The 24,797-nt window shown below is 40.9% G+C and overlaps 1 protein-coding gene across 2 annotated transcripts in view; it reads left to right on the forward strand.

Moving 5' to 3' along the window:
• Nucleotides 1–24,797, forward strand: part of F13A1 (coagulation factor XIII A chain) — a 59,288-nt gene that overhangs the window by 28,908 nt on the left and 5,583 nt on the right. For both annotated transcript variants that reach the window (XM_041413221.1, XM_041413222.1), the window contains exons 6-14: nt 2,260–2,367; nt 4,854–5,028; nt 8,113–8,251; nt 14,572–14,675; nt 15,472–15,560; nt 16,415–16,568; nt 17,138–17,425; nt 21,414–21,574; nt 24,395–24,531. In XM_041413221.1, coding sequence (XP_041269155.1) covers nt 2,260–2,367; nt 4,854–5,028; nt 8,113–8,251; nt 14,572–14,675; nt 15,472–15,560; nt 16,415–16,568; nt 17,138–17,425; nt 21,414–21,574; nt 24,395–24,531 — 1,355 coding nt within the window. The remainder of the gene's footprint in view (nt 1–2,259; nt 2,368–4,853; nt 5,029–8,112; nt 8,252–14,571; nt 14,676–15,471; nt 15,561–16,414; nt 16,569–17,137; nt 17,426–21,413; nt 21,575–24,394; nt 24,532–24,797) is intronic.

Consider the following 24,797-nt stretch of genomic DNA (forward strand, 5'->3'; position numbering starts at 1 on the left):
GCAGACAGGGGCTGTGCCTGGATCAGGTTCACTCACCTGTCCTAGCTGCCCTGCCGACTACTTCTCTGGTTCCTCTGATATTTCAGAGACGTTCAGCCTTATAACTGCTATTTTTCTATTCCACTTCCCTCTAGGTAGGATTTTCTTGCCAAGAGTGAGGGCAAAAAACTGATTTAGTTTGATTAATTATTTTTAAATACCCTAATAGTTAAGAAGGGCAAAACTGGCCTTGGTGTTAAGGCTACTCTGCATCCTACACTACTGCAAAAATGTAAGCCAGGTAGCCCTTGCAGCTTGTCCTTTCTTCTCTGTTGATCCACTTATTGCACAAGCTTTCAGGTCACTTTGTAAATGCTGAGGTGGAAGGCAGCAACCCTGATAGCTATTTATTTTCTCTTTATTCTTTCTGTATATACTGCAAGATTGACAGTGTCTCATAAACTGTAGATGAGAAAAGTTTAATTTGCAAGGTAAGCCTCTTACTGATCTATCCCAGGCCTGATTAATTGAAGTGCAGATAGCAGATTTTGATCCTGGTAAAAGATTGTGGGGCCAGACCAGAAGAAAATTGAATTTGAACCAGGAATGACAGCTACAAGGGCCCAGAGTTTACATTTTCTGTTGTGAGGATTCTCCTTGGGATAGAGGTTCTCCACAGCAGCCATTCACCAGACATTATTTGCATCACATCCCAGTGGAGGGGACTGGGATGTGCAATTATTCAGCTTCCCAGTGATGACAAAATACTAGTAGTAGGTCTCTGAGAAACACTAATCCCTGTTTCCCTATTCCCAAACACCATTAATTTAGTTTTGCTCAGATTATAAAGTGATCATTAGTGAATACCTGAACCTGAGAAAGTAATTCAGTGCAAGTGTGGGTGATAATAAGAGAAGTGTGCTGCCTTGGAGGATGTTTGCTGAAAAGGATCCATATGGCAGTGCTACCCTCAAGGCAGAAGTAAAGAACTTCCAGTGGCCAGGAAATGGCTGAAGATGGTGAAACATGATGGTGCTTCCCCTTTCTTGGCTTATGCCAGAGCTCAGTGTCCAGGATGTCACTTCTATCCCTCCCATCTTCTCTGCTGTATCAGCAGCAGTCTTTACTCTTTGGGACTTCCTTTTCAGCTCTCTGACCTCACTCTTCATTCTCCTCTCCCCAGACTGCCAAAGCAGCAGTTTGATCTGGGGTTGTCTCACTTTCTTCAGGAGGCAAAATTCAGGATGGCCGTATCTGCCAAGGAGCACTAAGCCAGGCTGTAGAGAGTAAGGAAATCAATCCAGCTCCAGGAGCAGCTTGAGAGCAAAAATCCTATTAGCATGAATCATATCTTTCAGGATGCAAGCATAGAACATAAAACCTAACACCACGCAGTTTCTGTCACAACCTTGAATGTTAATATAAGTTTGTGTATCTAGAAGATATTTGTTTCATTATTGTGCATTTCCCTGTCTGCTACCATTTTCCAGGGGACAGAGGTATTTTCCTTTGCTATGCAGTTTCTTCTAAGGAAAATGAAATACATAGCAGGGCAAGTTCTGTGACAAATGGTTTGTGGTCTATTTAGACACCTCTGCCCTCAATTCATTCTTGTGCTTGTTCATGCTAGATTGAAAAAAATGTACCTTTTCACTCTATTTTTGAAGAAGACTGCTTTAGGTCACTTGGTGTTTTTGATGTCTAAATTTTTTAGACCAGGATTAATCTATATAATAAGCTTTTGGCTTGTCAATTTAAAACAGATTTTAAAAATAACTTTGAAATACAAATGTCTTCAAATTACCACTTGCAAACCACATATTGTTCAAGTTCCCAGCAATGCACCGGCTGTGTTGGAGAAGCCCTGGAATTAGTAGGTCTGGAATCTGTGAAGGACATAAAGTCCCTTACAAGTAGACAAGCTTCTTGTAGTTATTATTATATACCCTCCTCTTATATACTTGCTAGCACTTAAAAATTCCATGTCCTGTCAGAACGTCTGTGTTGTCATTTCAACCTTCTGGAAACTGGACTGAGATTGAATTGAAAATTACACTCTCTTCCCTCACAGACTCTCACATTTTTATTTTTTTTCCCACATATGGGTGATTATTCCAGACGAAAATTTCTATTGTTGAACACAGAGTTTTGATGTGACCAGCTGATTTTGAAACTGATCATCAATTACAACAACAGAGAAAAATAGCTTTGCCTGTTCTTTCCAGAATAAAAAGTGAGTCAATTTTTCCCCTGTGTCCCTTTTTATTTTCTTTTATCTAGTTTGAAGAAAATGTTCTGGATGCTTGCCTGTTCCTGATGGACAAGGCAGAACTGGAGCTCTCTGGTCGTGGAAACCCAATCAAAATCTGCCGTGTTGCCTCAGCAGTGGTATGTAATGGATGCCTAGTATGTGTCAGAAGGGACTCATAAATCAAAGCTGGGCTGATTTAACTGGCCCTCTTGCCCTGACATGCTCTCTACAACACACAACACATCAGTTGTCCATTCTGACAATTGTCCATTCTGGGGACTGACACTTTATTTCTCTCCACTAAAGTTCAAGCAACTGCTGTTGGCTTATTGCCTTTTCCTGAGAATTGTGCCTCACTGGTGGGAAAGCCACTTTTAGACATTGCACTCCAGGCATAAGTGTTTCTTATGTGACAATGTGCTCCTTTTCCAGTAGCTAATATAATTGAGGAAGCTGTTTCTTCTATGGACAATACAATGGCGTGATGGGTGGAATTTTGGATGGGGAACTGAGGGACTTTATGTGGACTCCAGTGCTAACCTCAGTGGGGTCTTAGAACACTGCAGTGGTGCATGTTATGTCTGATCCAAGCCCCAGATGACCTAATCAGGCTGAGAGCAGTTATATAAGTGGGCTGCTTTGGCCCCAGAGGAAAACACTGTGGGAACTGTCCTCTGTAACATGAGGTCCACAAAACATACCCCAATCAGAATAAAAGTGCCTAAAATAACTGAGAAGACTATCAAGACCTACATTCTTTCCAGTTGCCAGGCACCAGGAATCATGCTATGGGTAAAAGAGTAGTCCCATCCCTAGTATTCAAGATGCTAGACTCATCCAGGTTGTGGAAGACAGAGGCTGAGTCCTCTCTTTTGCCTTATTAGATGATGCTTTCTGCTTTCCAGAATAATACTCTAGTCATTGAGCTAGAGTAATTAGATGTTTTCCTGAGCCAGCTACTAAAATAGACTGTCCACAAGACTTGGCTGCTGGAGATAGATGATTCTTTAACCCATTTGTTATAGCATTTGCCCAGGCTTTAAGAAAATGAGCTCTTTGTCTTAGAAGACATTGAAGTGGAATCTTCAGCCTCTTAGTCTTGCATGTTAAATAGAATAGCTTCAGCATGAAGTATTCTCTCTCCACTTCTCTTTGTCTTTTGACATTTTAGTTAGTTCTTTCATCCCAGACATTAGAAATACAGTTTTGGACCTTTGGATAGAAGAAAGAATCAAATGTGGTTTCCTCATCCCTGAACTAGTAGATGCAAAAGTCCCATATGTAAGGACTGTGGAAGTCCTCAGGACAGAATTGAACAAAGTTTATGAATCCAAATAGGGCTTGGATATTAGTCAGGTTTTGAGCCACTCAACATTTTAGAGAAATGGAGGAGTTCACCATTGAAAATCCAGGACTCGATGGACTTTAGGGCTAATCTGCAGAATTGGGCCATAACTGGGTAGGGGATTTGGTCATTGAAATCTGGACCTGAGTAAGAAGTGGGCAAGAGATGCTGAAATCCCACCTGTGTTACTTAACCTCATTCTTGCTCAAGTTGAAATGTGGTAGAGTTGAGCTTGTCTGAAGACGTGGCCCCCCATGCTGGAATCCTTCTGAGGCTTTCTGGCATGGCAGAGCAGGTGGAGTCCCTCTCTTCTTCCACTCATTACAGTCAGAGCAGAGAGTGAAGATCAACATGCTGTCCTGTCCTTGAAGTGATTCTTTTCTTGGCTTGTTTCCTACACCAGTGAGATGGGCACGACCTCTTAACCCGTTGGTTATGACGCTGAATACTTATCTCAGTTAAGTCCTAGAGTTCACAAGAAGTCGATTTTCTAATTATAAAAGAGTAGTTAATGCAGCCAAAAGCTTTTAAATGAGAATTGTGATTTATTTGGCTGGTGTGTAGCTGTTCCACATTAGCATAATTAAAAGGTACAGCGTGAATGAGCTTTTTGCACAGCCTCAACTGGTTTGGTTCAAATTGCAGCTAGGAGAAGTATTGCTCATTAATGCCTATCAGCACAGCCATTAGTCAGCAAAACTCTTTGCTTTGTATAATCTTACCAGAGGAAAACTTACACAGCAAATTCCTTCTTGTTTTCATGTGGGCCAGACCAAAGAAATTTGTTTCTACTCTGAAAATAACATTGGACTGGTTCTCCTCTCAGTCTGTTGTAAATCAGAAGAGATTTTATTAAAATCTCTGGGCTGATATAGATAGAGAAACAGATGATGGAAAGAGTACAGCTTCTGAGTACTTCTGAGACTTGCTTACCAGTATATAACTGATTGTGTTTACTAAAAATACACAACAATAAGCATGTTTAATGTTAATAAAACTTATTAACTGGCAACATGGATACCCAGTGTGGTGATTTAATTTCAGATTTATTTTTAAGTGTTTGACCTTCATTCAGAATTGTTCAGTGATGGAGAAAACATGGCCCTTAACAAGATTGTCCTATTTATACCCCTACCTTCACAATGAAACACTTCTGTCTTACTTTCTAGCCTAAGCTTGGCTATATTCACTCTCTTTAATCCTTTCGGTTTGCTGAGTTAAACAGCTTTATGTTATTCAGTCTCTGACACATCTAATGCTCCTTTCCTTTGATTTTAGATTAACTCCAGGGATGAAGATGGTGTGATTGCTGGATCCTGGAACAATTCGTACGATTATGGTGTTGCACCTTCAGCCTGGACGGGAAGTGTGGACATTCTCTTGGAGTATTACAGTTCTAAGCAACCTGTCCGATATGGCCAGTGCTGGGTTTTCGCTGGTGTCTTCAACACGTGTAGGTATCAGTGAGAAAAGCTCCAAGCTGCTATGTGGCTCCTGCTTAACAGAGTTTTTTGGTAAAACCAACTAAAATACTTCTTAGTTCTATGCTGTTCAGGAGTAAATAGTAGAGATACTTAAAAATACATGGCTAAAATAGGTGGTCTTTAAAAAAACTTCTGGCGTGTCTTTCAGGTCAGCTGCTCTTCCTCACAAATCTGTTAACTATTTATTGTTCAGAGAAGTGTACTCAGTGACTCATGAGGGTGAGTTTGTGTGAAAGAAAGTTGACCCCTTCAGCACAGTCCACATCTCTGTCAAGAATTCTTAGACAGCGTGCTTGTTGTCCAGACCTAAAAGATTAAATAACTACTCAATATGGGATATGTGATAGTGTTTCTGCTCCAGAAAGGCCAAATCTTACTACTGAGTATCGCTCTCAGAAAAATAGAGGTGCACTGTCCCTGCACCTGTTAACTGAGCACTGTTAACGTTTTATGTGGCGTTCATGAGCCAGAAGAATGGAGAAAATAAATGATGGCCTAGTTTATGAATTGTCTAGCACTACAAGGTTAAGTCTAAACACATTTGGTCAAACTGGAGTTCTAGTGTTGCAGTAAACAGAATGTTGCATGTCATAAAAAACAGTGGGGAAAGCAGCATTGGATTGGTCCCATATTTTGACTGTCTAGCACTTTCTAACAACATCATCTGCTTATGCACAGGAACACACTTTGTGGCCTCTTATGGAGTTATTCCAACAGGTCCATGTCCTTCCTATGCTGGGGACCCCAGAGCTGGAGGCAGCTCACGGAGTGGGGTCTCAGCAGAGCAGAGCAGACGGACAGAATCCCCTCCCTTGCTCTACTGCTTTGGATGCAGCCCAGGATGCTGTTGGCTTTCTGGGCTGCAAGTGCACGCTGCCTGGTTATGTTGAGCCTCACACCGTGGGTTTGAAAAAGTTCATGCGAATGTTTCTTATGGATGCAATTCCTTGCAGTGGACTCCGTGGGCCACTTTGTCTTCTCTGCCCGTTCCCTTATCTGGATTTCCCTAGATCACAGACAGACACACACACCAGTTCTCCCACCTTCCCCCCACACTTGCCCTGAATCACCACTACGCAATAATTTGCCTGCAGGCCACTGTGAAACTGGGGCGATGCAGCAGAGCCTGGAGCCTGCTGTGTTAAAGGGAGAGGCGTGTTTATCTGGGGCAAAACTTGGCTTGGTTTGCTGACTAAGTTAGTCAAGTCAGAGACCTGGCACTTTGCACTGCAAGTATAAAGTTTGTTGAACATTATGAAATGAAAATATTGTCCAGTATTGGCTGATCTGATGATAGCCACCGATAATCCAGCTGCTGACCACTGCACAGGGGACAGCGAAGGTCCAAACAATCATGTGCAACTCTCAGGGTTGTTTTGAGGTCTCTCATCTGTCAATGTTTTATCATTGTGACCAGTCCAGCTTTCCAAGGTCACTATATTGTACACTCCAGATACTCATCTGTTAAAAATGCTAAAACATTCCAAAAAATGGTCATTAATCTTGAAATTGTCAGACAAATTATTTCCAATGAGCCCTGATGGCTCATGTGCTGGAAGCCTGGGAGGGCACTTGAATTAAGTTTAATCAATAGGTACATATGGTATTGGATGCATCCAGGTAATTTTTCATCCAGGAACTTGAAAGGAATGTGCAGTGTTACACTTTGTTGGGAGTCACAGTAGTGACAGTAATGAATATACAAAACCCAGCAGTAGCAGCAGGGCTGTTCAGCTCTGCAGCATTGGAACTATTTTTAAATAGGATTTTCAATAAAAACATTTTCCCTTAAAAAAAAACCACAAAACCCCACAAAAATCCACCCCAAACCAAAAACCACTGCCATCATGGCCACCAAAATACCAACCAAAAAACGGAAAAAAAACCCCAACAAAAAAGATTTTTAAAAAACTCAAAACAAAAAACTAAAAAAAAAACCAAAAAACAACCAAACAAACCCCAAAAAACCCCAAACAAACAAAACCCCAAAAAAAACAAAACAAACCCCATCAACCACCAAACACCTCTCACCTTCTCTTTTCTGCAGAACCATGTTGGCTCCTAAATTTAAAGTCAGGACCTTTTTCTGTCTGAGACAAAGTGTGTAATCTGGAGTAGCTGAGATGATGTGTCACCCCACAGAGCCATTCCCCGAGCCTGGGGTTGTGCTCCATGCCAATTTATCTGCCAGGGTACACAACAAACACAGAATCCTATTGATGCACTGTTGCAGATTATGGACATAGCTGTAGCATTTCCATAGTTTTTCCACATCTCTTGAATTTACCACTTGTCAAATGGTAAGAAGGGTCATCAGTGCTATTTTGTGATGGTGTGAGAGTTAAGGCTAGGGGCTTATTTTTTTTGATCCTCCTTTTAAAGTCTTAATGAAAGAAGGGACTATTGACTACAAAATGCTGTTACTTGGCAGGCAATATAAATTATGTAATACATTTTATTCAGATTCTCAAACCTTATCATTTCAGGTGCAAATAATGCAGCTTTTCCCCATTGTTAACAGTAATTTTCTACTTTATTCTTTGTGTTCTCCAGATCCCATCTGACAGCAGACATCAAACAGGACAACTCCAAATAAAAACTCCTTAAAATGAGATACTTTTTATTAATTTTCTTTTTAGCATAGTCTCATAATTCTCCAAAGTTACTAAGAGACCTAATATATTGTGTATCTCTTGCAAGCTCAAACTTATTTTCCTTTGTATCACATTTGGTCATGCAGCTGACCCATTGCACCCAGATTTGACCTGAAATTCCACCATGTGGTCACTATGCAAAGCTGTTTTTAAACTATTGGTAATCAGATGCTTTGGTTATAACCCTTGTACCAATGTTTGTTTTTAATGCTCATAATTTTGAGACCAAATCAAATATTTAACAAGTACAATATAAATCAGAGAGAAGGAATTATTTGGGTTGATTTGGCTGTTTTCCCATTTTATTCTGGTTATTACTATTTCTGTCCTCTCACCTTGTCATCCATGAATGCCGTCTCCATATTTGTCTTTCTCATCACACTTCTGTCTTTGCCGCAGTTCTGAGATGCTTGGGAATACCTGCAAGACTCATTACCAACTACTCTTCTGCCCATGATAACAATGCCAATTTACGGATGGACTTCTTTCTGGATGACGAAGGAAAAGTGGACACCAGACTTACAAAAGATTCTGTCTGGTGAGTCCTGGAAAATGCCTTTAATGTGTCAATGATCTAAGTAGTAAAAAACATGATGACAGTGCCTGTATTGTGTTTATTTCTCTGTGCATTGAAGAACACTGCTGGCTTATGTGAAACAGAATGAATAGATGGTTGGTAGGCTGACTAATATGAAGACTTGTGGTGTAAACAGGCAACGCCTGGGGAATCCTGCTATTAATATTCCCATACAGTGCTCATTTAAGCACACAGGAGAGCTGGAATATGCTTGTATTCCCTAGGGACCAGTTTTTCTAAAAATGGAAGGGGATAGGATGGGTATTTCCATCCTTCTGGAGCCAGGCTCCAATTGTTACCTCAATACCGAAAAAACACCCTTTTTGATCTGCTTGTGCCCAGTTTCCATATCTGTAGACTGGTTTTACATTGTGTGCACAAAGTCATTGTTGCAAAGAGGTGCTTTCCAAAACAAACCCTGTTAAGCTGAAAAAGAAACAAGTCAAGGTACCATAAAAGATACTGAAATGCTATCACCAGATTTATAAAAAAAGGAAACTCCCTAGGGTCAAGAGGAGTTTATACATTCTTTTTGAGAAGGCAATCCTCTAACTGGCTCTTCAAACTCTTACTGTCTTCTGTCTGACAGGAGAAGTGTAGCATATATTGATTATATGCTCTGTGTGGGATTTTGGCCCTCAAGCCTCTCCTCCTCAGAGTGAAGAAATGAATGTGACCTCTACATTCCTATATTCAGGAGATACTTGTCCTATTCAACATTAATATACCTGACTTGTGTCAATGAGATCTTCAACTCATTAGCATAGCAGCTCATCAGCATGTTTCATTAATAACTTAATCTCTGGAAGACTTTGTATTAAAACTGCAATAAACCCACTATGTGGTGGAGGAAGTGACTGAACCTGTTGCTGTGGCATCTTTTATGTGATTTCCATATTCAAGAGGAAATCTAAGGAGAGCAGGTTCATTTACATGTGACGCTTGTGTCACAGCAAGACAGAGTAGCTGAGACTAGAAGGGACCCTTGGAAGTCACCCAACCTTGCAGCTCAAAGCACCATCAGCTAGAGCAGGTTGCTCGGGTCTGTGTCCAGTTGGGCTTTGAGTATCTCTAAGGATGGGCACCTCACATCTTCTCTGGGAAACTTGTGCCAGTGCTCAACCATTTTCACAGTAAGAAAGTGTTTCCTGATCTTCACACAGATTTTTCTGTGTTTCAGTATGTGCCCATTGCTTTTTGTTCTGTCCTTGGGCTACTGAGAAGACTCTGGCTCTGTCTTATTTCCCTCAATTCCCCAACCAGGAATTTATACACATGATAAGATCCTACTCAGCCTTCCCTTTTCAGACTGAGCAGTCCCAGCTGCCTTAGTTTTTCCTTGTGTACAGTCTATGTTGTATCAGCTATTCCTTCCAGTTTTCTTTATCAGCAAACTTGCTGAAGGTACAGGGGGTCTCGTAATCCAGGTAATAATGAATCTATTAAACGGTGTCAGACCCAATATTGACCCCTGGGGTACACAACTAATGACTGAGCTTCAACTGGGGTGATCACTACTGATCACAACCCTCTGATCCCAGCAATTCAGCCAGTTTTCAATATATCTGGCTGTCCTTTTGTCTAGTCTATACTTCAAAGGTTTGTCTGTGAGGATGTTCTGGGAGATGGCACTAAAGTCAAAAGGACCAGCCCCCATGCAGTGGTCTCCCCTTTGTCCTTTCAGTCACTCGTTTCATCAGAAAAGGCTCTCAGGTTTGTCAGGCACAGCTGGCTGCTTGTAAATCCGTGCTGACTACTGCCAATCACCTAGTCCTTAATAAGTTTGGAAATGTTTTCCAGAAGAACTTGCTCTATAACCTTCCTAGAGATCAAAGGGAAGCTGACAAGTCTCTCTCTCCCTGGATACTCCTCTCTCTTGAAGAATAGAGCAATATTTAATTTCCCCCAGTCTGCAGGAACTTCCTCCAATTACCATGATCTTTTGAAGATAGATATGAGCGGTCTTACAGTGACACTGGCAAGCTCCCTCAGCATTTTTCATCAGATAACCTCATATTTCCCATCAGACTGATTGGACTTCTGTGTATTCAGTTTGTTTAACTGTTCTCTATCTTGTTACTTGTCCAGTTTTCATTGTTCCAAACCTCCACACTGGTCTCATGGGCTGTGATTCCTGAGGCCAAACCTTAGCAGTAAAAACCAAGTCAAAGAAAACATTGAATGCCTTCTCCTAATCCTTTTTCACCAGGTTGCCTGCTGTGTTCAACAGCAGAGCCACATTCCATAGGCTTCCTTTTGACACTGATTTGCTTGCACTTCCTGCTGCTCTTCACGTCCCTTGACATACTTTTTTTGCCCCGTTCTGGCTTTCCTATACCTGTGCCTGCATGCTCAGACAGTGGCTCTGTTTACCTCCTGGTTACCTGTCCCCTCTCCCCGCCTCTTTCTTAAACACATTTTTTTTTTTTTTTTTTATGTTGGAGTTTAATTGGGACAACCCTGTGGACTTGTGACACTTTTTGGTTGATATCCTGCACACAAAGATGAACCATTCTTAAGTCTGAAGGAGGTGACTCTTGAAAAACATCCAGCTCCTGTGCATCCATCTTCTAATCAGAACTGCCTCCCATGGGATGCTTCCAAGCAGGACCTTAAACAGGTTGAAGCCTACTCTCCTGAGATCCAGAGCTGTGGTCCTGCTATTTGCCTTGTTGCCTCCTGTTAGTATCCTTGGGCAGTTTTGCTTGCTGTCTGTGAGACAGAAGGACTCAGCATGTCTCGTGGGGCTGGTCCTTTTACGGCTCACAGAGCTGTAAAGGAGAAGTCTTCTGAAACCTCCTGTGCCTGTTATAACAGATGTGAAACAAGAGCCAGCGACTGGGATCCTCAGCACACAATCCATACACACCCAGCAATGGATCATTGCTATGTTTTACAATTTTCACTGTCTCATCCCTGCTCTCCTTCTCCTAACCTGACCTATGAAATACATCCCACCACCTTTTGACACTTCCTTTTACTTCCCTACCTCTATTTTTCTCAGCTGTTTCCCAAGACTTCTTAATTTAATCTCTTTTCTCCTGCATTCTTTTGGGACAGGGTCAGATCATCCAAAATCATCCTAGACCCAATGAAATCCACATGCAATTTTACACTAGTATTTCATCCTTCCAGCCTACATTGCTTTTCCTCGGCTTGATAAGTTTTTTGACTGCTTTGTTCATCCTTTTATCCTCCCAGTGCATTTATTAGTACATGGTGCACATAACCCTTTGGGCATGACTTAATATATACACTTCTTTTCATTTCTCCTCTGTGTCCTTTCTTTTCATTACACTGTAACACTCCTTGGTAGCCCACATGCTGCCTTCTAATGACTTGTGTCTTAACCCTGATTTTATTTTTAATGCCTCTTTTATTTCTTTTTTTAAGAGGACAAGCTCAGGGTATTTATAATGATTTTTTAAAATGCATTTCTCACTTTTATTTATAATCTCTTACGAACTGGAAGCAAAGCTCTTTTTCTTTACTAATATATCATTTCTATTGTACTCTAGCCTTGTACTGCTGGAGCTGATCTGTCTTCAGGTCTTAAATACTCTAGACTTCAGGGATACTTGGAGCCAGGATTTTTAGTCCAATCAATCTCTGAGTGTGGGGCTCCCTCTGAATGTTATCTGACATTTATTTATTTTTATTAAAGATTGTCTTCTCCCTCAGGATAGGAAACAACACCACCACAAACAAAACACAAATACAAAATTACACAGACTTTGCAAAAAGTTATTTTTATAAATCTGGCCGGATTTGGGGCCATCAGTACTGTCTGTTCCCTTGTCTTTCTTGATGATGATATAAAGACACTTAAAGAATATTTCCCTTGGATGGGAATCAAGACTCACTCCTACTGTGAGGTCCAAGCAGATCAACATCAGCATCTCAGCAGAAATTTTCTTGATGTCACCCAACCCCTTGGGAGTTCAACCATGTCCAGCCCTGTAGAGAAAGCCCTTCTGAGACCTCTGCTCTCCCACTTAGTTCCAGATCACTTTGCTCTAATTTCTCAACAATATTATCAGTGCCTGACCCTAGCAATCCCTCTCAACCTCAATGCCTGAACTTGTTAACTCATAAAAGGGCAGCAGCTGCTTCCAGCATCTACCTGTCCCATAAGCAATACGAACTACCATTCCTGAATTGTCTTCCAGGCATAAAACCCGCCTGGTCATCTTTTATTAATTTCCCCATTGCTTTGTTTAGTCTATCTGTAATTATCTCTGTAAATATTTAATGGTCACTACATTGATCTCTATTGCCATTCTTGCTTTCTTTAATGTCTCAGGCTTGCTGTAGAATACAACAATTATAGGATCAGTTCAACAAATTATGGCCACAGAATCAGCTCCTCAGCGACACTCACTTCTACAGGGAGGTTTCTGCTGCCTTTGGAAAGGCAAATGTTTCCCTCATCCTCCTTTTCTTAATGCTCACTGCTCTACAGGCATTGTCTTTCTGTCCATTCAGATTCTATATCCTTATGTGTATTTGTTATTTGCATGGAGGCAGAACTAAAAAATTGCCATCCTGTTGTGTCCACATTACACCAATAGAAACCAGAAAGAAAGGTCCTATCCCTAAGACAAATACAGAAAAAAATATAGAAAAACTGTTTTGCCTAATCAAATAATTAGACTAGATCTGCCATTTTCCACACTGTTACCCCACTCCCAGCCTTGTTTTTATCATCCTTTCCTTTTGCCTGCTCTTCAGGTTCTTCTTTCGCAGAATGCAAAGCCAGTGACACATCCGACTTTGATTCAAAGTGAACCAGAGAAGGCTTCAGGGCAGGGATTGTCTTTCTCATATATTGGCATAGCAGTTTGCAAACACCCACCTTCCATGAAGGGTGTCCCCATTCTCAGGTAGCCCTCAGCAAAGTTCTGTGAGCATGATTCAGCGCTGACTACTCAGCAGCATCAAAAATTCTCTGAGTGTGCGTCATTTTCCTTGAATAATTCCTTTTTCTGTAGTGCTGCTTCATTAACTCTCCTAACTGACAAGTTTTACCCTGATCCAAGCTTTCATTTCCACTTTGAAATGTCTTGTTAGACAAGTTTCAGATCCTTCTGACTCTGCTCCATAGCTGGTTTTCACCTATTATTAATGGAATGGTCAGAGTTTAACAATCCCCATTTTGGTTGCTAATATCATTGCGTGTACTAGAGGCTATATCAGCAGCTGCACAGATGTAAGTTTATTCAAATCTGCTGTAGGATATGTATAATTTGCAAGCAAAATTGCCCCTTTCTGTACTCTTTCCTTCTTTTATTTTTTTGCAGTAATGAAATTCAAACACTTTGCTGGCCTTACTGAGATATCCTTTTTCCAGATCATCTCTTTTTTCTTGTTTGTGCTTTCCCTTGAACCTCAGTAGCATTGCTGGAAGTTACAACACCTGTCCATCTTTTCTGTTTATATTTGAAACACCCAGGGCAAACTGTGATGGTGCTGTGCTGTTTTTTTAATTCTCCTGAGCATCCAGCTAGGTGAGAACATTTTAACCCTGAGCACCTAGATGAACTACTCTCAGAATTTTATAATTGGGGTCATGGTCCTGGGCCCTAAAGATCCAAGTTGGCCCACAGTGATTGTAGGTAGGTTTTAGGAAAGGATGTGTGTTTTAGGAGATCTGACATCATGCCTGACACATGGGAAAAAACTTATAAGAAATCTACATTGAAGATAGTTTTAGAAAGGCTGTGCAGGTTCTTTTTCTCAACCAGCATGGAAGCCAGCAAAGCATGCTGGTTTTGAGCCATGGAAACAAAACTACACACTGTATGTGCAGAGTTGATCCTGAATCTCTTCATAAGAGATGCCAAAGCTTCAGTCCGAATAATTATAAAGCAGACCATCTTTCATTGGCTTGAAGGTTCAAAGTTTGCTTTAGCAGGCAGAAGTGGAGGTGTCTGGCTGGAAAGGGATTCTAGTTTGTGTAGTTTTCATATACCCCAGCAATTTCCAAACACTGGCATATCTTCTAAGACATTTACACTCAGAACATATTAGAACAATCAAAAAACCTTCTTCAACTTTCAGTCAAGAAACTACAAGGAAGGATTGTGGCTTTCAGATTTTAACAGCTAGGTAGTAAACTTACAGACCTAAAAATCTGTTCTTTTTAAGGAGTCAACATTTCTATCCGTGAACTGACAAACAGTGTTATTGAAGCAATGCCAGGACATAAATACACAGGAATTGTTTTGGTCTGTGTGCTTATTTCCAAGAATTTAATATATTGGTCTCATCTCTCGTCTAAGGAATTATCATTGCTGGAACGAAGCTTGGATGACCAGACCTGACCTTCCTGTTGGCTTCGGAGGATGGCAGGTTGTTGATGGGACACCTCAAGAAACCAGTGATGGTAATATTGCTCGAAGTCCTCCTTAGTTCACTTTCTAGTGTTTGGGATCTCTGTTTCAAACAATGAGCTGACGATAGCTGAGCCAGTGGCACCATAAGGCCAGTGGTAACTTCTTGAGCCAAATAACCACACTCACCTCAGGGCCTTCTCCTGATCTGCTCCAAACTCTAAAATAAATCTGTCCTTATTATAAGACTGCTCATGATGCTCTGGAACACAAAATCCTGCATGAGAAAGGTCCTGCTTGGTACTGAAGAGATGTGATCCTGTTGCCAAAGATGGCTTCTCACATTTTGGAGTACCTATATAGGAGCCTGATCAGATTAATTCTCCTTTACTTTATGCAGCCCTAACTGAACCACATAAGCAGGCAGTAGACAGGAGAAAAAAAAAATCACTGGTCTTTCTTTCCAGTCTTTAATTTCCCAGCCCTTAAAATACAATCTTTTCAAATTTGTTGCAAATTTGTTTAGCCTGTGATGTACCTGACTCCTCCCAAAATTATCTGTTTTAACCAAACCCAGCTGTAACTGTATTTCTCAAGCTGTGCTTGAGACCTACAGTGGATGTTATAGTGCCATTAAAGGTACTGAACCACCAGGTTGCTCCAGATCTGAGTCTGTGTTATCTACAGGGCTGGTAACAAAATTAAGCTTTTTGCTCCTTGATCAGCAGTTCCTGTAAACTATTAAGATTTCATCAAATCCCAATAATTTTTTTTTTTTTGAGAAAACATAATATTTTTACATGTTTTTAATTTATTTAGTCTCTCACTTTGTCTCTCTTCTCCCCATAGGTATGTACAGATGTGGTCCAGCCTCAGTTCAAGCCATCAAACATGGTCACGTTTGCTTCCAATTTGATGCTCCTTTTGTCTATGCTGAGGTACATATGTGAAAATTTTTACTGCAGTGAGTGATATCAGTGAGACCATAGTGAGACAGAAGATAGGGCTCCACTTCAATTTATGGATTGAGAAGTTACTTCATGTATACTTCATGTGACAGAACAATCTCATCCTTATGTTTTGACATGCCAGCAGGTGTGATATGGCTCTAATGAATGACAGAGATTTCTCTACTCTCTCCTCTCCATTGTAATAATAAGAAAAAGCTGCTCTGACTTCATTGAATCTTCAGGCTGTAGCCATTTTTCCAAGATTCAGCTATGCTGAATGGGTCGCTAGCTCTAGCTGCTCATTCTTTCTGCTCACCACATTCCTTTTGGCTGCTGTGAGTCATGGAGACCTCACGTGGGTGATTTGACTGACAGATCAGAGAGGGAAATATCTCAATAAGGAGACAGAGAGCCTGGTCTGGAGGTTTAACCTCTTGCATCACCAGAGGAGGCATGCCCAGAATTGCAACACTGCAGGACATGTTTCTCTCTAATTGAATTGTAAATGGTTTAGGACAGAAAAGAATGAAGATATTTTAGCTATTAAGCATTCTCCTCTCTATTTCTAAAGCTTTTTGGTACAAGAAATGTGTAGTAGTGTTCCTTAAATTTGAATGACCTCTCTGTAGCCTTGTAAAGTTTACACTCTGTAGTTCTGGAGCTGTGAATAGTAACATGCATTTCAGCATACAACTAATTTGACTAATTTTAAACATGAAATGTAGATGTGAGTAATTAGTGGGACTTCAAATCAATGTGTCATTATTTTGGGGGGGTTAGGCTGACTCCTCTTCCTCTCCCTACTTCCATATATCTCAATCTTCTTTCATTTAATTTCATAGGTGAATAGTGACATTTTCTACACAAGAATGGAGAAAAATGGAACCCAAGTGGTAGAAAACATTGACACGACCCGAATTGGGCAGTTGATTGTGACCAAGGAAATTGGAGGTGATGGAATGATGGACATTACTGAAGAGTACAAGTTCCGAGAAGGTAACCTGAAATGAGCTGGGGCCATATGGACATAGACGTATCTCAGTCAAATCCTGGATGATGACTTGGAAACCTCTGTCACTGAGGGAGTTTCATGAAAAGCTGCCAAAGTGCTCTCTGGAATTCCTTATTTGTAACTCCATCCCAGAAACACTGTAGATCATAAGGCACAAGCAAAGCACAAACTTTACTACTCTGAAATGCTTTAGCCTAAGTAAGTTGTAGTGAGAATAAAGGCCAGTCACGGAGCAACTCAAAGCATTCAAAACAATTCAAGGCTTTCTGTACAGATGTTTATACATTTCTTGTTCAGGCCCGATGTTCACACAGAGCTAACCAGTGCATTGATAAGAATTCAGCTACATCAGTTTGTCTGATATGGCTTTAACACCAACTCCCTTGGTAGCTGTGAAGTTACCCCACTGTTAATGTTATCCCATGAGAGTTCACTGTCCTCATTTGTTTATTTCAGCTACTACAAACTGTGGAAGACAAACCTTTATGATCAGTAGGTGGGCTAATTCTGCACTTCTGTTTCTTTGCTAAGTCTGGTTTTCATTCGTTCCTAGGCTCAGATGAGGAGAGGCTGGCTCTTGAGACTGCTGTGATGTATGGTGTTAAAAAACAAAGTATCCAAGACACCACCTACCAGCCACAGACAGATGTTGACATGGACTTCCAAGCGCAAAAGGCAGTCCTTGGCAATGACTTTAAAGTCACTATAACTTTCAGGAACAAGAGTCGCAACTCCTACACTGCAACTACCTACTTTTCGGGCAACATAGTGTTTTATACAGGAGTCACAAGAAGTGAATTCAAGAAACACTCTTTCAGTGCAAAACTGGAACCCTCGTCATGTAAGTCTTGCATAGTTGTTTTCTGTGTTATTAGTTTTCACCAGTGTTTCCACTGGGTAGAGCCAATTCTAGCAGCTCGGGGTAGGAATATTCCATTGGGTATCAGAAGGATCCCCTCCCTACCCTGGACTTGATCCCAGGATCATTTAAAGCTGAGGCTGTTTTCTTCCTGCATAATGCTCTTTTACACCAAGCTGCATGTCTGGGAATTGTTAATTTTTCTTTTTTAGTGCAAAAAGAAATCAAAGGAGCACAGGTATTAAGCTGCAAGGTATTGTTTTTCCTTTGAATTCCTTTGTTTTCCTAGCAGCATTTTAGCAAGTGAAGGGGAAGATCTGGTTCCACAGGGTGTCATGTACAGAGACAAAAGGGTGTATTTTTTTCTTACCTGGTAGAAGCTGACAAGTTCTGAGCAGATTCAAGTGAATGTCTTGCTTTGGAGGACTGTGTGGTTCAGGATTTCATATTTACAGTGACCTAAAAAGTTTATATGTAATGAGAATGTGTCGTGATAGAGCAGGGACATTTGTCAGCTGGGCAGGAGCCCCAAAGGTGAATTATCTTTACAGATGCAGCATTTACTTTTCATAGTGCCCTCTGGAATACAGTAGGGAGATCCTGCCTCTCACTTCTCATGAGAGAAGCAGTTCCTGGCAGACCAGCTCAGGAGGCTGTGGGCAGGTTTTGGTACTGCTCAAAGTAGGGAAGGGGGATGTTCTCCTTTTTAAACTTGGACATAATCTATTTCCTGTTAGCCATTGCAACAGGTGTTTAGGACCAGCTGTACTTCCAAATGCTACCTAGCAGGCTCTAGCAACAAGCGATTGCCAGTCACTTGTTCTCCTGACAGGCCTGTGTCCTTGGTGTCCTTGGTCAGTGCTGCCAGCTCAGCAAAAGTCATGACCATGTCCACTTACAGAGATGAAGTAGAGGATCCTTCACTTGAGTTCCCTGCTGAGAGAGTCAGCAGCCATGACTTTGCCTTCTAGACACTGCTACTGGGCAAATCAATCTTTCTGAGTGCAGGAAGAGTGGCTGGAATTTGGGAACCCAAAGGATGGGCCTCCTGAACAGGGTCTGCTGCTGGATTACAGCAGTCCTGGCTGACCTCTGAGCTTTCTATCTTCTCTACCTCATCCCAGCTCAAGAGACACTGTGAACCCTCTATCTTCCAAGAGAACTAGTTTTGTCTCAGTGAGAAGCCTCCGTGGAACCACAGTTCCCATCAGGTCACAAAAAAATTCCTCTGCTTTCCTCCTCACTTTGAACGTCATCTGAAGTGGTGCATTTTATTTGGAGCTCATTATTCTGCAGAAAGTAGAAGTCCACTGATAAAGATCTTCTTGTGAAGGTTAATAAAACTTCTACCTCCAGCTTGTAACAAAGCCCTGAGAGCTACTTGCTGATTCTTTCTCGCTCTGTGGATCATTTGCAGGGGGCCTGGAAATGAAATTGGATTGTTCCAATATATGCTATCAAAACACAGTGTGAGGACTTATAGTGACTTACATCAGTTACTAAACGTCTAATCTGAAACACTGCAAAATTTTGGAGACTTGAACAGGTACAGCAAAAAAAAAATCAGTTTCAATAGTCTTGGTCTAAATTCTGTGCCACTTCTTTGATGAGAGAAAATTCAGTCATCTTGTAGGAGAAATGTCTGCTACATTTTCTGGCTGTGATTTGTGCATGGTTACAGGACTTATTAATGTCTGCTCTTGTATCAAAGGTCTGTGTAGGGTATTACTACCTAAAATACAGTTTCTGCAGTGCTTTCAGGATCACCTGGCTCCTCTCTGCAAGAAATGAAATTAACAGATTTTTAAACATCACTGAGCATTATAGTTATATTCTTCTAATTTAAGTAAATGCTAAGAAAAAAGCTTCTTTAAATAGTGCTGGAAACTCCTAATTGAGCAATGGTGAGTGAATGCAGACTGGGGAGAGGCACCTGAAAGAACAGAACATGGATGTTTATGTATGTATGGCAAGAGTATGTCCCTATCACTGCTTCTCGACAATGAGACATTTTTAAAGTTATTCCCACTTTTCAAGGTGGGGATTTGCTTATATCTAATCTACAGTTATCAACTTGTGGGGTGTTCTTCTCTGCAACAGGACAAAAACTCCTCAGAAATTACACATTTCTGAAGGTGATACATGAAATTTGAACATTAATTTTTTCACCTTTTCCTTGGAAAGAAGTACATGTAGGATCAGGAATAGTGTCTGAGCAGGTGGGCAGTGTGAAGGAGGTAGTGTGATTATCTGCAAGTGCATGAGAACAATCTGTCAGGGATGTAATGGGAGGATACCTTCTGAGGCACCCAAGCAGGATTTGTTCAGGTCAAGAAGTATGTGTGTGTGTATAAATATATATATATATATATAACAAAAAATTACAATGCTAAACAGATGTATTAAAGGCCTTCAAAATACTGAAAGCATAAGGCAAGCTAAGTTTTCAAACAGGAAAAGAATGAATTATTTTCAGAATAATGATGAAAGGAATTGTGTGGGCTGAAAACATCTTTGAGGATTTGAATAGCTTAAACATTCCAGTGCCTTCAAAGGTGCTCTCGGATCTACAGAGTTATATTTAGTTTTCTCTATTTTTTTGAAAAACTATAAGGCAACTCAGTGTTGTGTCTCCCTTGGCTTTCCCACATGCAGGAAGTGGTACTGACAATTTATCAGCACAACCAGTGCTAAGATAATGGAATTTTTTTTTTTTCCTGCAGTGATTAATTTTAAACTGGAAAGTTTATCTTTTCTTCCATTGTAAAGTAAATTTCTCCTGGTTTGTAACTAATTTATTTACTTATTTACTTCTCAGATGAGAAATACCTTGCCTGAATTATAATTTACTGTTAAGGGTATTATAGGAAATTCTTTTACACAAGATAAAGAGTGAGAGGGAAGGAGCAGGAGCACATCAAGTAATTTTAAGGCTGGCCTAGTAAATCCAGGTCAGGTGGCCACCAAGGGAATAGCTTTGAAACCAAATCAAGGAACTGGTTTTGATGTGAGCAGATCAAAAGAGCGAGAAGGGGTGAATGTCATTTACCCAACTGAGTTCAATTATCTCAGTGTTTTCAGTGCATGTCACAAATACAATACAAAAAACAGATAACAGTAATCACCATAGGTAACAGATGGGAGATCTTGATGTGTTTACTAGGGTTGTAATGAATGTTTATAGAGAGAAGAGCTTCAGGTCTATATATTTTGCCTGGTCAGTTAGTTAGCAGGTCTGATTCTCTGCATCACATTCTCACACCATTGCTGGCCTGGGAATTGCAGTTCAATATAGTTAAAATTAATGATTCCCTGCTTCTCAACTATCTAGCCTACAGGGACTTGTTCCTTCCAATAATTATTGTCAGAGAGCACGTGAAAGCTCTCTGGAGGGCATGGTGGTGACAGGAAGACCTTCTTGCTAAATTTTGCAGGCAAGTCCAGTGTAGAACAAAAGCAAATATCCAGCCAGGTCCTGGAGAGCGATGATCTCCCAGGTAACCTGCATGGGCTCACACCCCCCAGTTGCTGCTCTGGTGGCATCCCTAGAATAGGAGTAAATTGAAAGAGCAAACATTTACAGGAATGATACTCAAAAGCTGGTTTGGACCTCTGTGCCCAATAGATACATATTTCCAGCTTTCCTTCTCATTTATTTTGTGGTAGCACCTAGAAGCCTTCAACAGTGGCCTGGCCCATGCTGAGGGTACTGGGCAGGGGCTGTGCACAAACCCAGCCCTTGCCCCTGGAAACTCACAGTCTAAATGGAAAGAGGGAAAAATTAGAGGGGAAATGGTGTAGTAAATAAATTAAGTCAGTTTGAGGGGGAAAAAAAATCAAAGCCATTATTTAGCTCAAAAGGCACCTTTTTTCCAAGGCACTCATGTAATTGGCACTGGCCATGATGAGAGGAGCAGTTAGTGATCAGATTGCTTCAGATGCCTTTTTTCTTTCCTGTGTCTCCCCTCAGCCACCTCTTTTGACATTATGATCAAGTCGAGCGAGTACATGCGCGACCTGCTGGAGCAAGCCTCCTTTCATTTCTTTGTGACTGCACGGATCAATGAAACGGGGAAGATTCTGGCCGTGCAGAAGGCGGTAATGCTGGAAATTCCCACCCTGCGGATCAAGGTAGCTCAAGGTTGGGGTGGAAGGAATGTGTTCCCTACAAGGGTGTTGCATTGACTTGTGGGGTGGAGGAGTGTGTGTGCTTACGCATTGCACATCACAGCACCTAACATGGACCTTATAGAGCAGTGGCTGGCTGGAGAGTGTGAGGGTGCACAGCTACATTTTATAGTGTATTGAGCATCCCTACATTGAAGACAGAGGCTGACAGCAGCACTGGTAGGGAAGAGCTGAGATAATCTCTGTGGAGGAAAGAGGGGAAAAGATCTGAGAAAGCTGAAGAAACTCAAAGGGTAAGAGAGATTACTCACTCAAGTCCCTCAAGTTCTTTAACTACTTCAAAAGTCTATTATGTTTAAAGCAACACAAAACAGGGGCTTCTTGCTGAAGAATGAAGAACACTGCTTTTGAAGCGATTTTGCTGGGAAAGCTTACGCAGGTATTGTGGAAAGTTTCTCCAAACTTGAACAGGCAGCACTGATTCAGAGCAATGTCTTGGGACCTCAGTGCTTTGCTGCCACTCTAAATGTACTGTAGCAGTGCTCCCCGAAAGCTGGAGTATTTCTGCAGTGTGTTTCTACAGTGGTGTGGTACCTATGAAAATGGAGAAGAGTAATGTCTGTGATACTACAAGGTGTCTATGTTGTATGGCAAAGACAAGGCACTTTAATTTAACTGGGATTAATTTAACAAGCCTCTTTAACTGTGATTTAAACTTCTCAATTCACAACCGAGCATCCAAATAAATTGCATTAGTTTCAAAAGCACCAAGCCTTCATCTGCTTTGAATGATGGAATTTGAATATGCTTTTTTCCTAATATTAAAAAAAAAAAATCAGAACACATATTCAGGAAACTTTATATAAGTATGAATATGGCTCCATAAAATTCAGGACCTTGAAAGAAATCCAACTTTTCCCCCTTCTATATATTTATTTGAACTAGTGCTCGGCTTTCCATAATAATTTATGTAGCAACTGCAAAAAAAGCTTTTTTTAGAAACGTGGATCAAGACTATGTCAAAGTTTGGCAAAAAATGTTTCATGGTCGTTAGAAATACCATGATATTCTGATCAGATAATTGTATTTTCAAACAAAATATTTTTGGTACTAAGCATTCCAGAGAGGAGGTAAACAAGACGAGTAAACTCTATTTCAAATACCTGTCTTCAATAACCAAATTTTAAAAGTAAAGAATTCTTTCAGTTCAATACTTAAACAGAACATCTTCTACATCATCTCAGATTTTCATCTTCAAAATAGTTTATCCTCTCTGCTGTTCTGAAGAAAGGATTTTTAACATATGGAATAGACTGTTGTCCAAAACCCATGTTTCCCAGTAAAATTAAGTTTTTCTCTTTTCTGTTGCTTTAGGATGTATGAAAATACACTGAAATTTTAAAAGCTGGGCTTTTTAGAGGTGTGGGGGTGTGGTGTGTATGCAGGTATTGATAGACAAAATTTTGATTTATTGTTTTTAATGAAATTTGAGATAGTTTATCTGTTTAGTTTTCTTGTGCAGTTTGTTCAGTGGATGTGATTGGCAGACCAAATTTCTTGATGTGAGAGTGAGAGAGAAGAATGAAAAAATGCATCTCCCATTATGTCTTTAGATGAACCTTTGATCTTTGTCTGTTGGTCTAAGGAGATTGTCAGACTCAAGAGTTGAGGAAATTACACCATATTCTAACCTTGAGATCAGGTTACAAAAATAAGAGCAGCAAATACATATCATGGTCTCAGCTGCAAGTCTGGGACTTCAGAATGATTTTGATTCACACCCAGTGATCTTATATGATCGATTGAAAATAAGAGGTTATAGGATCCCTAATTGAGCCAAGACTTCTGAAAATGCCAGTGATATCCTTTTGCATATTCAGGCGGCCAAATGCTATTGAGAGCTTAGTTGTATCTCCTCCTTTACTCCAGTTATTTTATTGGTTTTTGGCACAGAGTAATCCCTTAGAACAGAGCCTATGCAGCTTTTTGCAAATGTCATACTTCCTTAAAGCACCACTTTAAATTTATTGACAAGATACTTGATTTTCTTAGTTACCTTTCTCAAGGCCCTTTAAATCCGTTGATGGACCATGAAGTGGGCTGGAAGATCTGCCAGCCTTAAGATAAAAACCCTTGCCTGAGCAAAATAAGTACACATTTTCTGCGATAAATGCTGAATTTCCAGGGGGGTAAAGAGCCCCCAATCCCCATGCATGTAGCTGTTGTTTAAAAACACATTTCTTTGGAGGTTTACTATTTTCCAATGCAAAATATGCTGCTCTTTTGCTTACACAGGGTTTGGAGGAAAGCTGGCCTCCAGGCCTCCATAAGGCACATGTGCAAAGTTAGAAACTCTTCAGAGCACGAGAAGAGAATGCAAAAGCAAGGGGAAGATGGGCATGACAATTTTGAGGGTGTAACCACGTAACCTGGTGTTTCTAATTTAGGGTAGTAAGACTTGCCCTTCTCTTCTGGAACTTATGTCCTGAGCAATCCCTTCAGTGCTGGTGGGGAGCCTGAGAAGTGGGGCAGAGTCTGGAAGAGAGGCCCCATCAGCTGGACTCACCCTCAGTTGGGCCCTCAGCTCCAGAACTGTACATACAGATCTCTAGTTTTCTATGGAAATGAGGGCCAGCCTCTTGATCTGCCATGTGGTTTGAGGGAAAATTACAATGGGTAGAAAAACGTGCCATCCAACAATTTTGCTCTCACTAGGCTTTCTTTGCCTCCTGCAATTTTGCTGTGCGCTCTGTTCTTCTGCCTTGCCTGTACTGTGTATGTTATTATCAGTTTCTGGTGCATTGTCCTTTCCTTATCTTGCAGACCAAAGGTGAACTGGTAGCTGGTAAAGAAACATCTGTGGTTGTGGAATTCACCAATCCTCTGAAACAAACCTTGGAGAACGTCACACTCCGCCTCGAGGGACCTGGCATGCTGAGAACAATAAAAAAGCAGTTTGGGTAGGGAAGAAAGCACAACCAGCTGGGAGTTTGTCCCCTGCTTGCTCACAGTAGGAAGCTCACAAGAGACACTTAACTAATGCTGTGCTGACTAATTTAATTCAAACACTCTCTCTCTGTACTTTAAAATCCAATACACAGGGGTGCTATAGGTCTCAATAGTCAGTATAAGTTGGGCTATCCAGAGAGATTGTGAGAGCATTTAATCTCCTCAGTACCAGGGTTGGAGGAATTGGCAGTATTTGTGGGTAGTTGCTAATGCAGCC

Source organism: Onychostruthus taczanowskii, unplaced genomic scaffold, assembly GCF_017590055.1.
Source record: "Onychostruthus taczanowskii isolate IOZ18803 unplaced genomic scaffold, ASM1759005v1 scaffold40, whole genome shotgun sequence".
NCBI lineage: Eukaryota > Metazoa > Chordata > Aves > Passeriformes > Passeridae > Onychostruthus > Onychostruthus taczanowskii.